The sequence below is a fragment of the Semicossyphus pulcher genome, unplaced genomic scaffold, assembly GCF_022749685.1.
Source record: "Semicossyphus pulcher isolate SPU_LCO1_2020_fin unplaced genomic scaffold, fSemPul1.0.p SCAF_15, whole genome shotgun sequence".
Taxonomy (NCBI): domain Eukaryota; kingdom Metazoa; phylum Chordata; class Actinopteri; order Labriformes; family Labridae; genus Semicossyphus; species Semicossyphus pulcher.
The window spans coordinates 15,834,714-15,847,833 of record NW_027211659.1 but is presented as its reverse complement, the minus strand read 5'-3'; the positions used below and the strand labels follow the sequence as shown (position 1 = coordinate 15,847,833).

At 40.1% G+C, this 13,120-nt stretch overlaps 1 protein-coding gene across 1 annotated transcript in view; it reads right to left on the bottom strand.

Moving 5' to 3' along the window:
* Positions 1-1,553: 1,553 nt before the first annotated feature.
* Positions 1,554-13,120, bottom strand: part of bard1 (BRCA1 associated RING domain 1) — a 28,988-nt gene continuing 17,421 nt past the window's right edge. The window contains exons 9-11 of the mRNA XM_069663546.1: positions 10,019-10,111; positions 3,328-3,425; positions 1,554-2,032 (exon numbers count right to left, since the gene is read on the bottom strand). Coding sequence (XP_069519647.1) covers positions 1,685-2,032; positions 3,328-3,425; positions 10,019-10,111 — 539 coding nt within the window. The 3' untranslated portion in view covers positions 1,554-1,684. The remainder of the gene's footprint in view (positions 2,033-3,327; positions 3,426-10,018; positions 10,112-13,120) is intronic.

The following is a 13,120-nucleotide window of genomic DNA, read 5'->3' as shown; positions in this document are numbered from 1 at the left end:
ATATTAGAAGAACATTACAGATTAAATACAAGTACAGTATTTTCCCTGGCTCCAGGCTGCGTTAGAGAGAAAATAAGAAGATTGCAGTGCTTAATGGTTTTGTAATGCTCGGTGAGTTCAAGGACATTACTCACAGGTTCAGTCCTGCATTCTATTTCATTACAAGTCGGTCTGGGCTTCTATCTCGTCCGCACTACTAATTGCCTTCTCCCACCTCTCGCCGTGGACAAGAAAAGGGAAGCAATTTTATGCAGCACATTGCAATCAATAGCAATTAGGTGCATCCCTGACTAATCCCAATGAAAAAGGCATCTTGGGAGATGGCCAGTAGGAGACCTCTCAAAGGACACATACCTTCAGGCCAGCGTTGGTGATGGGGAATGTACACACATCCCCCTTTTGGAAACAAATGGCGGACAAAGCAAGTGCCAGGGCTGTGATGGAACAATTAATTGCTTTGTTTTCCTTTTCTACACTTTTATTGAATGTCCATCGATCTTTTTCCAGGTCCCACTCCGCTTCGTTTGTATCAAACAGGGATTTTCAATTAGATAATTATCTCTTCCTGGTAAAACCAAGCAGATTAAAGGACGCTATTTCACTCTAAAACCACTTATTAGATATTGCAGCACATAAGTTGCTGAATTGGATCAGATGAAAGTATATTAAGGCGTCAATCAAGAGATGGGCTGGTGAAGGGCCTGTATGGGAGTGTTGTAGTGAAGAGGGAGCAATTTACCAGTAGGCCAACTTTCCAATGTTCCCCTTTGGCTAAGAACTTAGTGTAATGACTGAAAAACCAGATGAAGGAAATAAGCAGCCGCTGTCAGTGTTTCTTTAAGAGATGGCTGGGCTAAGCCTTTGAGAGAAGTACCGTGAAATCCACAATATGAGTTGCACCAGAATACCACCACACTGTTTTGGGAAAAAAGCCAAAAAACCCACACAAATTGAAACCTACCATCTGTTTTTCGCCAGGTCGAGTTTGCAATCTTGCTAGCTACCGGTGCAGTAGTTGAGCTCGTATGTAACGTTGATTGTTGCGAGGGTGGCGGCTGCACTGGCGATCATGGCGGTGCATGTCCGTGACCCCATCTTTGGGGCAAAATACCGTAACACAATAAAATACCTCTCTCTGTATTTCATACTAGTATATTGGTCACATCGGTATAAAGGACGTGGCCCACTTTTTAGATTAAAAAAATTTTCATAAAAGTGCTTCTACACCAAATTTTACAGTAATTTAAAGGTGGTATGGGACCACTTTAAATATGTTAAAATCTCTCCTTGAAGGCTTCCATGCGCTTTCATAGAGGTGGCTCAATAGGGGAACGATCCGTCGTAAGAATGATTTTCAAAACTCGATCTGTTTCAGTGAAATAATAGTTGAGGCATAAAAGATATAAAACAGCTCTAAACTTGAACCCCCCCCCCCACCCCCAAAAATATCAATTTGTGTAGCAGAACAGAACCCCAAGAATATGAACACTACCACAAAACGAACAACAAATTGTGCAGATCAACACTTTTATTTTAGACCGTAAGAGCCACATTATTGTTTCATTATTGTTAGTATGATCTTTGTCATCGTCATCATTGCCCATTGTGTGAAACACATGATGACTATGCACAAGTACGACTGATGTCTTATTGCAAAGTGATTATTGATTATAAAAAAAGTTATTTAGACCACAGTTTGAGGATCCAGCACCGGGAGGAGGCGGAAGGCTGTGATGCATTCAATGACCCAGGTGGAGGGAGCTGACCACACCTTACCTCGCCTCACTACTGCCGGCTTGTGCGGCCCCTTGGGGTCAAAGATGATGTACTGTGTGCAGAGGGCCTGATCAGAGCCAGGCTCTGCGTGGTAGGCGGCAGCACTTAGGGTTTGTGTCACATCGCTGTCGGGCTTGGGCTGCCGGCTCAGGAGCTGACCTCCGCCTTCCCGGAGCAGCTTGGTGAGCTCGTCTTTGGGAGGCGCCTTAAAGGAGCCGAGGAGGAAGAAAAAACAGCCGTCGAAGAGCGGAGGGAGCTGCGATAGATAAATGATTAGAAAGAACAGATTCAAACATTAGTGAAAACTTCTATTAATTCCTTGTGCATCAGGGCTGTTATCTATTATCCTCTTCCAATAAATTACATCAGACACTCCGGCGCCAGAAAAAAAGCCCAGTCCTTGTGCGAACAGTAGCAGAAGGATTAAAGTCTCCTCTTTTGTTTATGATGAAGTTAAACACTGATGATTTCTTTGCCGCTAAATCTCCGCTCTTATACTAACGAGTGTCTGTGTAGATGCTTTGTATTTACTTCTTTGTGACGGAGCCAGGAGACAAACTCTGAGCCACTTAGCATCGCTGTTTAAAGCAGCATTGAATTAGGCCACTGGAGACTGTTCTATTCACAGCATCAATGAACTCAACTGTTTCAGGGGGTAAACTGGCTCTCTCCAGAGTCTCTAGTAAGAGCGTTCTTCAACTACACTTTGGTCTGATTCTACTTCCTGCTTCTAGTAATATGATTTATGATACTTGCAGGGACAACAGGGACATCTTAAATCTACTCAAGAACATGCCTTTATGTGTCTGCAAAGAGTCATCACTCCAACAAACCTTGTATTAATTGGATTTTCAGAAGTCTCGCAACATAGTGTATTTAAACAATACATTTAAATAAGTTTTCCCTTCTCTTGGAATTCATTTTAACAGCAATTCAGACTGAGGTCATGACTGACTTGGCAATAGCAGGAAGTTCACCTTGTTGTTGTGCAGCATTGGCTTTGTTTCGGCTTGTTGTCTTACTGGAAATAAATCCTCTCCTGACTCACACTTGTCTTATAGACTGCAGCAAAATTTCCTCCAGGATTTTGCTGCATTCATATTCTACTCTACCCTTATAAACCTTACAGGGCTGGCTGCAAAACAAACATCCCCACAACATGATCCTGATAACACCAGGGTTTAGGGTAGGGGCGGTGTGTTTTTGCTGATGTATGCTGTTTGGAACACACCATAACATCGCCTTAAATATAGAGAACCCTGCTCTTTCCTAATTGTTGCTTTTCCATTTGCCCTCCTGTGTGTGTTTCTGTCTATAAAGAAGGATGGAATAGTTCAATGTTTATATCAGTTGTTTCTTTAGTTTTTAATTAAGATCAACGTATTTCGTCTCTCTTGTTTCAAACATGAAAATGTTCAAGGTAGCACCTTTCAATGGCGCTCCATTCTGCTGAAATGTAATATCTGGAGAAAAATTCTTCCCCAAGGACAGAGGCTGTACACAATCTATACTCATCCATTTCTTGTGTTTGTTTGTGTGCCTCTCATTTACCAAGCTGCATCTGTTGATGCGACTGCGCTGGGGGCCTTCTCCTGCTTCGTGCTCAGTTTCGGGGATCCACTTGCCCGCCTGCAGACATGCCTCCACCCCTGGCATCAAAGAGAGAGAGAGAGAAAAAATTAAAGCTACAGCTAATTATGTTGACTTGAAAGAGGGTGACAAGGCAATTGCGAACGGGGGATGACAAAGCTTGTGTCTGCTTTATCGCTACGAGTCGGGAAAATCTCAAGCATTGGCAAAGCTGCAGTTGTTGACAGAGAACGATGCCCACAGCGTGATGGAGTTAATGATGCAACCCTCGTTTTAAGTATCTCAGGCTTAAGCAGAAATTCGAGCATCGTCTCTTTCTTTCGTCTCCTGAGGTTTCGCACAGTCAAATTGGAGCTGTGTGACAGCCGGCATCCCAGCGTTTTTTGAGTTAGAAAATCATCTTTTGTTCTAAAATCTTACAAAAAGCATCTTAAAAGAGTGAAAAGTTTTATTTAAAAAGTATAGGCAGATAGGGAGGTGGAAACATTTTAATGACCCCTCACTGTCACAGATAAAAACTGCTTTTGAACAAAACATAGATCACAGAGCTGCTGTTCTCGGTAAGTGTTCTAATATAGAGTATGTTAGGGGTGTGTTTAAAAAAAACCCAAACTGAAAAGTTTAAAGGATGTCAAATACACCCAAGTGTACAGCTTGGCCTAAATAACTATTTTCATTGTGTACATTTAGACTTCTTACAAAACTTCAGTCCCACAGACTGAACACACATCTACAAAGTATCTAGATCTTGCCGCACGCCCACACATGGCTGTGATTCTCTTCACCTTAAGTGGCAGCTCAGCGTTCCTCACTGTTGCTCCCAGCTAAAAGATATGCCGTCATGAGCAGATTAGGCTAAATGTGTGCGTGTGCATCTTGTCACAACACGGAGCCCTGTCATGAGACAGAAATGCATACACACACACGGTCTCCAGAACATTGGGCAGAGTAGTAATTACATTTCTTCATCCCCCTTAATTACAGCCTTCATTGACGAGGACCCTGCCAGAGCCAGAGGCAGAGACGAGGGGAGATGCTGGGGTTAATCGCTCCGGACGATGGCACTTACTGCCGAGGAGCAATTAGCATATTTGCTAATTACGCTCACAAAGACTGAATGCAGAAAACATCTCAAACGCTTTCCTTCCTGAGTCAGTGAATGAGTGAACAGCCAGATGAATCCACTTCCTTGATTAACTATGAGACCAACTGGAACTGTGATCTCATTATAAGACAACCACTGGAGACTGATGTGAGATTTGTAGAGAAGGATGGAAAGAGGGTAAAACAGGGCATTCTTTATAGGACAAATAATGTATTCAGGTACACACAGGTGGCACAGCAGCAAAACACAGTCCACAGTTGAGTCCAAGATTCAATCATCAGGAGCAATGCTTCTGGCAGTGGAGACAGGGCAGGTGTCTAAGTGAAGGTTTTAACTAGTAGCTGAAAAGAAGAGGACTCCAAAAGTGTATCTAAAGGAAGCACATTAGTTCATATGTTCTGGTAACAACAAGCAATGCTAGTAAATTAGCCATTACTACTTGGGAAATAAAAATAAAAAAATAAAATAATAATATGACAAAGCAAGAGTTCATTTCATTCTTGTAAGTCTGTGCATTAAGTGCAGAGTTGCAGTCAGGACTTTGTTAGCCTAGCTTAACTTTAATTGACCCTTCGCTAAGCCCCGCCCTTTAATGGCCACTGTCCAATCCTATGTTAGCAACCGTAACTAGGCGCCTGTAACATAACGGTGTGCATATTGAATGCGCAAGTCTGACAGCAGGTTTCTCAAAGTTTCGAAGGGGGTGTCGAAGATCAACAAAATAGACGCTTACTAACTTGGCTAGGTTAGCATGTTAGCAAACAAAGACGGTTAACTACTAATTAGAAGTTAATCCAGATCCAGTGTATGGATCAAGCCCACGATGCGAGCAATATCCTGACGCACTTTAAACAAAATGAAAAAGTGGGATAATTTAGTTTTGCTAGCAATGGGCTAAAACACATTAGATAAAGAAAGTTATAGGGAGTCATAACTAAATATTAGCTTAAAATAAAACAATATATTGACTCACCCTGCTGTGCAAGAACGTTGTTGTTCCTGTATGTGATTGTCATTAATTGCCAAGACATTGGGTGCCTGACGCTTGTATTGGGTGAGCTTTTGCCTCGATTTTTAAGTCAATTTTTTTGTAAACAAAGCCTGCAGTTTCAGGCATTACAAATAACTATATAGAAATAATCAATCTAGTCGCTGATGGTCTGGTTTGCTTTTGTAGGTCATATAGAGTCATCAGAATTAATTTCAGTCTGTTTCATAACCAATGAAAAACTCATCACAGGAGCTTTAATTATTCATCTTTTTTAACAAAAGAAGCCACGTGAGCTTGAGTGTCTTTTGGAGCCAGCCTCTAGTGGCCACTTGGGGAACTGCAGTTTTTTGGCACTTCTGCGCTGGCTTCATTTCTCAGCCCTGGAGGTTGTGATTTAGTCCAAAATAAATAATGCCTGCCAACAGCTCCAAAGCCAATAATGTTCTTATGTTTAAAAATGACTCAATGTAAAAACTGACTTTCCTGGCAGCATTTCTGTGCAGAATCTCCTGTTTTAGCAAACGGTTGCCATATGCAAGCGGTAAGAGAAACATTTGGTTTGTAAATGGGAACCAATCAACTGTAGAATAATATAGAAATACAGCTCAGCTCCGATGAAGCCAATAACTAATTTTTACATTTTGTTCATGTGCAGGTTACATGACATACTACACGTTATTAAGTCAGCTTTAGTCATGAGTTTTAGTTTTTAGTTGTCTTCAGTCTTATGCTAAGCTAGGCTAAACATATCCTGACTCCAATCAGAATCAATATACATCTTATGATCTTAGTTTTATGAATTAAAAAAGGTGTATTTCCCAAAGCCTGAACTTTTTTTGATAGGAGAAAGATGGACAAAAGATTTCAAATCTTAATTTGATCTTAATTGAAAGCTCAGTTCAGACTGTCTGCTGGGATGGAGGCCCGTTAGGCAGGATGAAGTTGATTGGGTTTGAAATATAACACTGAAGCTGCTTTCCAAAGAAAATTGGCTGCGATGAAACCTAAGACCAATAAAAAGTTAAGCCTGGGATTGGCCTGGCTGACAGCGTTGGCACACAAACCCAGGTGACAGTGAGAACCCTGCCGCCCGGGTGCGCGCACACACAAAAACAAGGATGGAGACAGATAAGATGCCACTGTGATTGTCATGAGGGAGACAAGCTGTGTCAAGTGCTCAGCCTGCGTGGAGAAGAGAGAAGGGGAGGGACTGAAAATGGTACACACACACACACACACACACACACACACACACACACACACACACACAAAGTCTTATACAGTGACACAAACACACACACATTCACACTTAAAATGGCTTTCTGGCAGAGACAGAGACAAACGTTTTACTCTCAACTCACACACAGGCACACACAAACACACAGTGACGAGATGCTACTGACGGATACACCAGTCAAGGGCACACCAAGGTGCCAGAAAACTCTTTGACAGCAAGTCTCTTTTTACTTCCCCTGAAGCCGATTTTTCTCTGAAAAATCTGCTTGTTGACTTGGTTCACGGATACCAGGGAGGCTGGCTGGGAATAGCAAAATTTAGTATTCATCTTGGTATAAATCAAACAGGAAAAGTGAGTTAGCCATCTTTTCATCGCAGGTGATATGGAAGCCTTGAGGCACATTGATTCCAAGATTCTTTTCCCCAGTCACCTAGCCGCTCTATTTGGCTGTCAGACATGTAAACAGGTGTTTGAGAAAAACAGAAGAAGACACAAACAATTTACCTGAAACTCGCCTGATGCAAAAATTGTCTTTTAATGTTTGCCAGGACATTTCATGTGCTGCAGAAACAAAGAACACTTTGAACTGAAAGGTTGCAGAGGACAAGAAGTAAAGACGGAGATTCATGTCTCAGTCTGGTTTGGTATGGAGGAAGGAATTGACTGGGATCTCTGTAAGACAATAAGACAGCAGCCAACAAATATATTTACCCAATAATTCTAAAGGTCCTCATGTTTCAGATAAAGTTTGAGTGCCAAAGTAACAAACTGTGTATCAGCCAGTACCAATCCATCTCAGGTGTTCCTGAGACAGAGATGGCAGGCGAAATGTTCTCTGGGATTCAGAGAAGAGCACAAAACCCATAAAATTACCTGAAACAGCTTGTGCAGCACAATCCATTTGTTCTGCACGGTTGTTCCAGGACTCCAATATTTACCTCTTAGATTTTTCACTTGTCCGATACGATGCCAAGAGTCACCTTACTGCAGCAAACTAAACCCCAAGTGCAAGCAGAATACTTTCTCTTCAGAGCACTATTGAATGATTCAGTTAACTGAAAACAAATGTGACCTTGTGGATAACAAACACAGGAATGATAAGTGATAACAAGTGATTCACTTTTGCAAATGTTACCATTTTATGGTAAATGATTAGCACTAAAAGAAATACTTCTCTATTCCTCTGACCACTCAAGTGCTTTACACTTCATCTCACAATCCTCCCATTCACACAGTTTTACACTGCGGGCAGAGGCTGCAAGTCTTCCAATCAGTGGACAACCCGCTCTTTCTCCTGAGCCAGAGCCGTTAGCAAGGTCTTACGTTAGCTGTACTGACTTACCTAATTATGAAAGTTTTAATAAAACAGTTGAACTCTGAATTACTGGACAAACACATGCAACATGAACAATTTGCATCTGAGGTAAAGCGCTAAACTATTTCTTACATTGAATAGTTGCCAAACAACCCACAGAGACTTGGTTGGCTAGCAGGAAGAAGTCCGCCACATAGTTCAAGTAAAATGGTAAATTCCAATTTCTACTCTGGTTTTTGTCCAGACTAAACCCACCAGTAAACGTCCCTATTAAGCCCACGTACCATATAAGCCCACTTGCAACTTCTGAGTCAAATAAAAAAATGGCCTCATCATTTTGTGCTGTGTAATGTTTCTTCCAATGAAGCTGCTTCTTACACACATGCCAGTTTTCTTAAGCAAATCCGATTTTGTGATCTTGAGTTAAGAACACTTTCTAAACATATTTCTAATCCTGTTTTTCTTAATAACTCATTTGTAATCAAAAATTAAGAGATTCATGTTTTGAATAAGACATGTTAGAATATTACTTGAAGTATTAATATTGTTTCTTCGAAATCCAAATATGAGTTTTAGCATGCTAGCTAACCAACAATTATTAACAATGCAGGAAATAAGTGCATTTCACATAATGTCCAACTATTTCCTGAAGGATAATCAATTAGATTGAGAATTTAGCTTTATCAATAAAGGTGGCATATTAAAAAGTGTTGCACGCGTATGGAACACATATGAACTAGAGCTGTCGACGAATATTCTAAATTTGAATATATAACCTAATTGTAATAAAAAACAGATATTCGTTTATTAACATCAGCACTGTGGCTGTCTCACAAGCTCTTGCGTATTCTCATATGTCCTCGCGCGCACCCACTCTCTTGGTTACGGAGCATGTTTGAATGCACACAACGTCAATTTATACGTTAATAATAAACTTTAGTCTAGCTAAAATGAGCTAATACAACAATGACGTGGCGTGTGGCAATGATGGCGGCGAATTCAAATCCCAGCCCAGCTGGAGAGAGAGAGAGATTCTCACCCCCAGCATAACAAACAGGTATAGGTATGTTAATTTTAATAAGGACATGTTTATGTTTAAATAAATATACCTGTCACAGCACTGAATGTCCGTTCTACCTAAGTGTTTTATTTGTTTACTTTGCAAGGTGTAGGAAGCCTATGCTGATCTTTTTAAAGGCATGTTTATGTTTAAATAAATATATCTATGTACGTAAGTCTGTCTCTCGTTGTATTAGTATGTCCTGTTGTGGACATGTTGCACAAAAATACATATTTGAGTAGTTCGAACCTCTGTGTTTTTTAGAAGGAATAATCAACATAATTTTGACTGCACTATTATGACCTGGAAATAATGCTAGTTTTTCAAAAGATAGACAAACTATCATACATAACTCAAAGCTAGAACATTAAAAAGAGTCACACTGTCTGAAAAATGATTAAAAGTAAAGGTGAAAAAGGTTCTAAAAATATTGTATTCACAAATACACTCCATCTACACAGAACTAACTGCTGTCAGGAATGACAGGAGCTGAGCGCAATAAATATCAAAACTAATTGTCATTCATTGTCATTGTGAACTCTAATCTTGCTGTCAGAAGCCCTCAAATCTAGGAGATAACGAGGTAAATATTTGAGTTTTGTTCTGTAGTCAAAATATTTGTCTGAACAATACTTGGATTTACACAACATGGGGTGAATGGATTTTCTTTTTTTTTAGAGCACCGTGTTTGCAGCCACAGCTGCTTCTTTAATTAAAGCTATCAATGGGTGACGTTACTTGCTTCACTTGTGCTTTGAGTGATATGGAGGCACAGAATATAATCCTTCTGCGGTGAACTCTTGCTGTTGGAGCCCTGCTAACTTCCTGCTGCAGTGACATTTTTTCATTTCATTTTTTTTTTTGCAGTGACACATGTTTAACATGACCTCCAAAAATAGCATCTCCAGAGAATTACACCAGCCGCCGTCTCTCTCGGTACTTACAGCTGAATTTGACGATCCAGCAGCCAGCAAGAAGACCCATGAGGGTGGAGTAGGTGGTGGGCATGTGTCCCTGTGGCACCACAACATGGCTCACTGGAGGAACAAGACAGAGAAACACACAAAAAAAGCCAAATTGAGAAGGAACAAATGAGTTGTGCTCTAGATACAAAAATAGCTGCAGCCTGCTGTCCTCCTGCTGCGTCTGGCTGGCTCAAAAGTGAGCTGTGGACTGTTCAGCTACACAGAGTGTATGTTATAGTACAAGTTTAGATTGCCAAATAGCTCAATGGCTGTAAATCAACATACAATATTTTATTGCATTATAACCTGAAGTTTTGATTCCAAAGTTCAAATACTGTACAAACCAGGATTTGTATTCATTAGATTTTTCTCTCAGCTCAGGTTGGATGAGTCATCAAAGGAACATTCTAACACCACCTTAGTTAGACGACAACCCTGGTGCAGCTACCAGGAGTTACAGTCTGCCGAGGACACCTTATAGAGGCAACACTTAAAGCAAGGGCTGATGGCGAGGCAGGCAGACCACAGATTTTCTCCTGCATGGAGACAGCAACAGGCTGAGAATGAAAGGGTGTCTTCTGTAAAATATATGACGTATATGGCTTATGTTTGAATCACATACATCTTCTGATGTGCTCTGAATTTTTCAACAAAAGAGAGCCATGCTGAGGCCCAGCTGATGTACAGAAGCAGAGTTTGGGCAGTACAAATTAAGCTCAGGCTGGGCAGTGTGTTTTTAATCATATCAATCTTAAATAAATATGGAAGGTCAGAATACATGACATGACACTACAGTTAGGCACAACAGTGCTTTTAGATAGATGCTAATGACAGCATGCTAAAACGCTAATGTTTAGCAGGAAGAGTGTTGCTATCTTTCAGTGTGTAAGCCTTCTAAGTAAGATAACAACCTGGTCACTATACATTATCCCGCTTAATTCACGGCTACCTACTTACAAAATCAATAATTTGACACAAAATTTTAATTTGGAAATTATTTTATTAATTTAAAAATGATTATATTTCCATTTAAAAATAGTCTGTTACACTCACATTTAAAGCTTCTTCCATAGCAACGGTTAACTCTGTAGCCTTCTTATAACGAGCAAAGCTAGCTGTTGTTACTCACATTAAGATTAACTAAGCTAGCTGGTGTTACTCACATTAAAATGAGCTAAGCTAACTGTTGTTTCTCACATTGAAATGAGCTTAGCTAGCTGCCGTTACTCACATTAAAATGAGCTAAGCTAGCTGTTGTTACTCACATTTAAATGAGCTAACCTAGCTGTTGTTACTCACATTAAAATAAGCAAAGCTAGCTGTCGTTACTCACATATAAAAGAGCTAAGCTAGCTGTCGTTACTCACATTAAAATGAGCTAAGCTAGCTGTTGTTACTCACATTAAAATGAGCTAAGCTAGCTGTTGTTACTCACATTAAAATGAGCTAAGCTAGCTGTTGTTACTCACATTAATATGAGCTAAGGTAGCTGTTGTTACGCACATTAAAATGAGCTAAGCTAGCTGTTGTTACTCACATTTAAAAGAGCTAAGCTAGCTGTCATTACTCACATTAAAATGAGCTAAGCTAGCTGTTGTTACTCACATTAAAATGAGCAAAGCTAGCTGTCGTTACTCACATATAAAAGAGCTAAGCTAGCTGTCATTACTCACATTAAAATGAGCTAAGCTAGCTGTTGTTACTCACATTAAAATGAGCTAAGCTAGCTGCCGTTACTCAAATTTAAATGAGCACAGCACCTGAGTCACTGTCAGTCTGTTGACATTTTATTTTACCATTCACTGTCTTTAAACACTACCGTATCCCATACTGTGTTCTGTTTCACATTTACTTCATGTGCTGTCTTCTGTTTTGCAGATCTCTCTGCCTTAGCCTACAGTTTTTGTGTCTTGTATCTTATAACCTTTATTCCTTTCTCTTCACTGTTTTCGTCTCTTTTATTTTTTTCCCTCTGTAAATGGACCAACGTCAAATTTACCGGACTTCTTTCAGCGGATTGATTTGATTACAGTTAGTCCTCCGGATTGTGTTATTATATCCGAATCCCTAGCAACGGTCTGTTCTCCATAGGAACAGTCTGTTATCGAGAAATAACAGACCTTGGGATGAATCAAGTATTTAACACAGCCGTGTAATAGCATTTGATAATTTACAACTAAACACAGAGACTAGGTGAGGATGCTGTTTTTTGGAATCCTTTGAAATCCTTTTTTGTTTAATAAGAGGAAAACACATTTACAATCAGAAAGATATTGATGGATGATATTGATTTCCCGGCCTGAACTCTACTGAAACTGAACACTTATATCTATGGTTCAAGCCTTGAATACAGTGTATTTCCCACTCATTGAATAGTTTGTTCATGTTCCTTACTTTGCCTGAGTGAACTGCAAACCCGTCAAAGAAGTTCATGACAACGCAACAAAAGGCCAGGCAGAAGCTAATTTCATTAAATGCTTTAGACAAGGACACGTAATTATGGGTTAATTAAAATTTAAATACAGGCTTATTGGCCCTTCATTCAACAAGTAAGCACGGTTGACAAGTACAAAATGAGCGTAATTAAATCTCCAGGATAAAACCGTCCTCCATTGTGAATTTGAAGACTTCCGAAAAACATGTTAAGAAAATAAAACCTCTGAAAGCAGCAACTTTCACCCCTCCAGCCAAAGGAGAAAGCATTGTGAGAAACACTTGTGTTTTTCATCACCCTGACAGTACATTCAAACGTTTTATGAGGAATGATTTCAATTACTTTTGCTCCCTGGTTTTCTCTCCGCCATTACTATGCAACAGTGCTGGAGCTGCTGTATCACAATGATGTATACAGCTCTAAAAGCACTTGTTAGTTACTGTTGAACCTTCATGAGTAATTATGCTCGAGCACCTTCTGTCGCCTTTTACATTACCGAGGATAATTCATAAAAAACCTATTTCTATCGTGGTGTATATGATCTTCATGGCAACAACCATGACCAGGGCAGAGACTACCTCATGATTGCAGATCTTCTCAGCTTAAGAGGCATCCAAGTGATGATTAATTACCAATCAGAGTGTTTG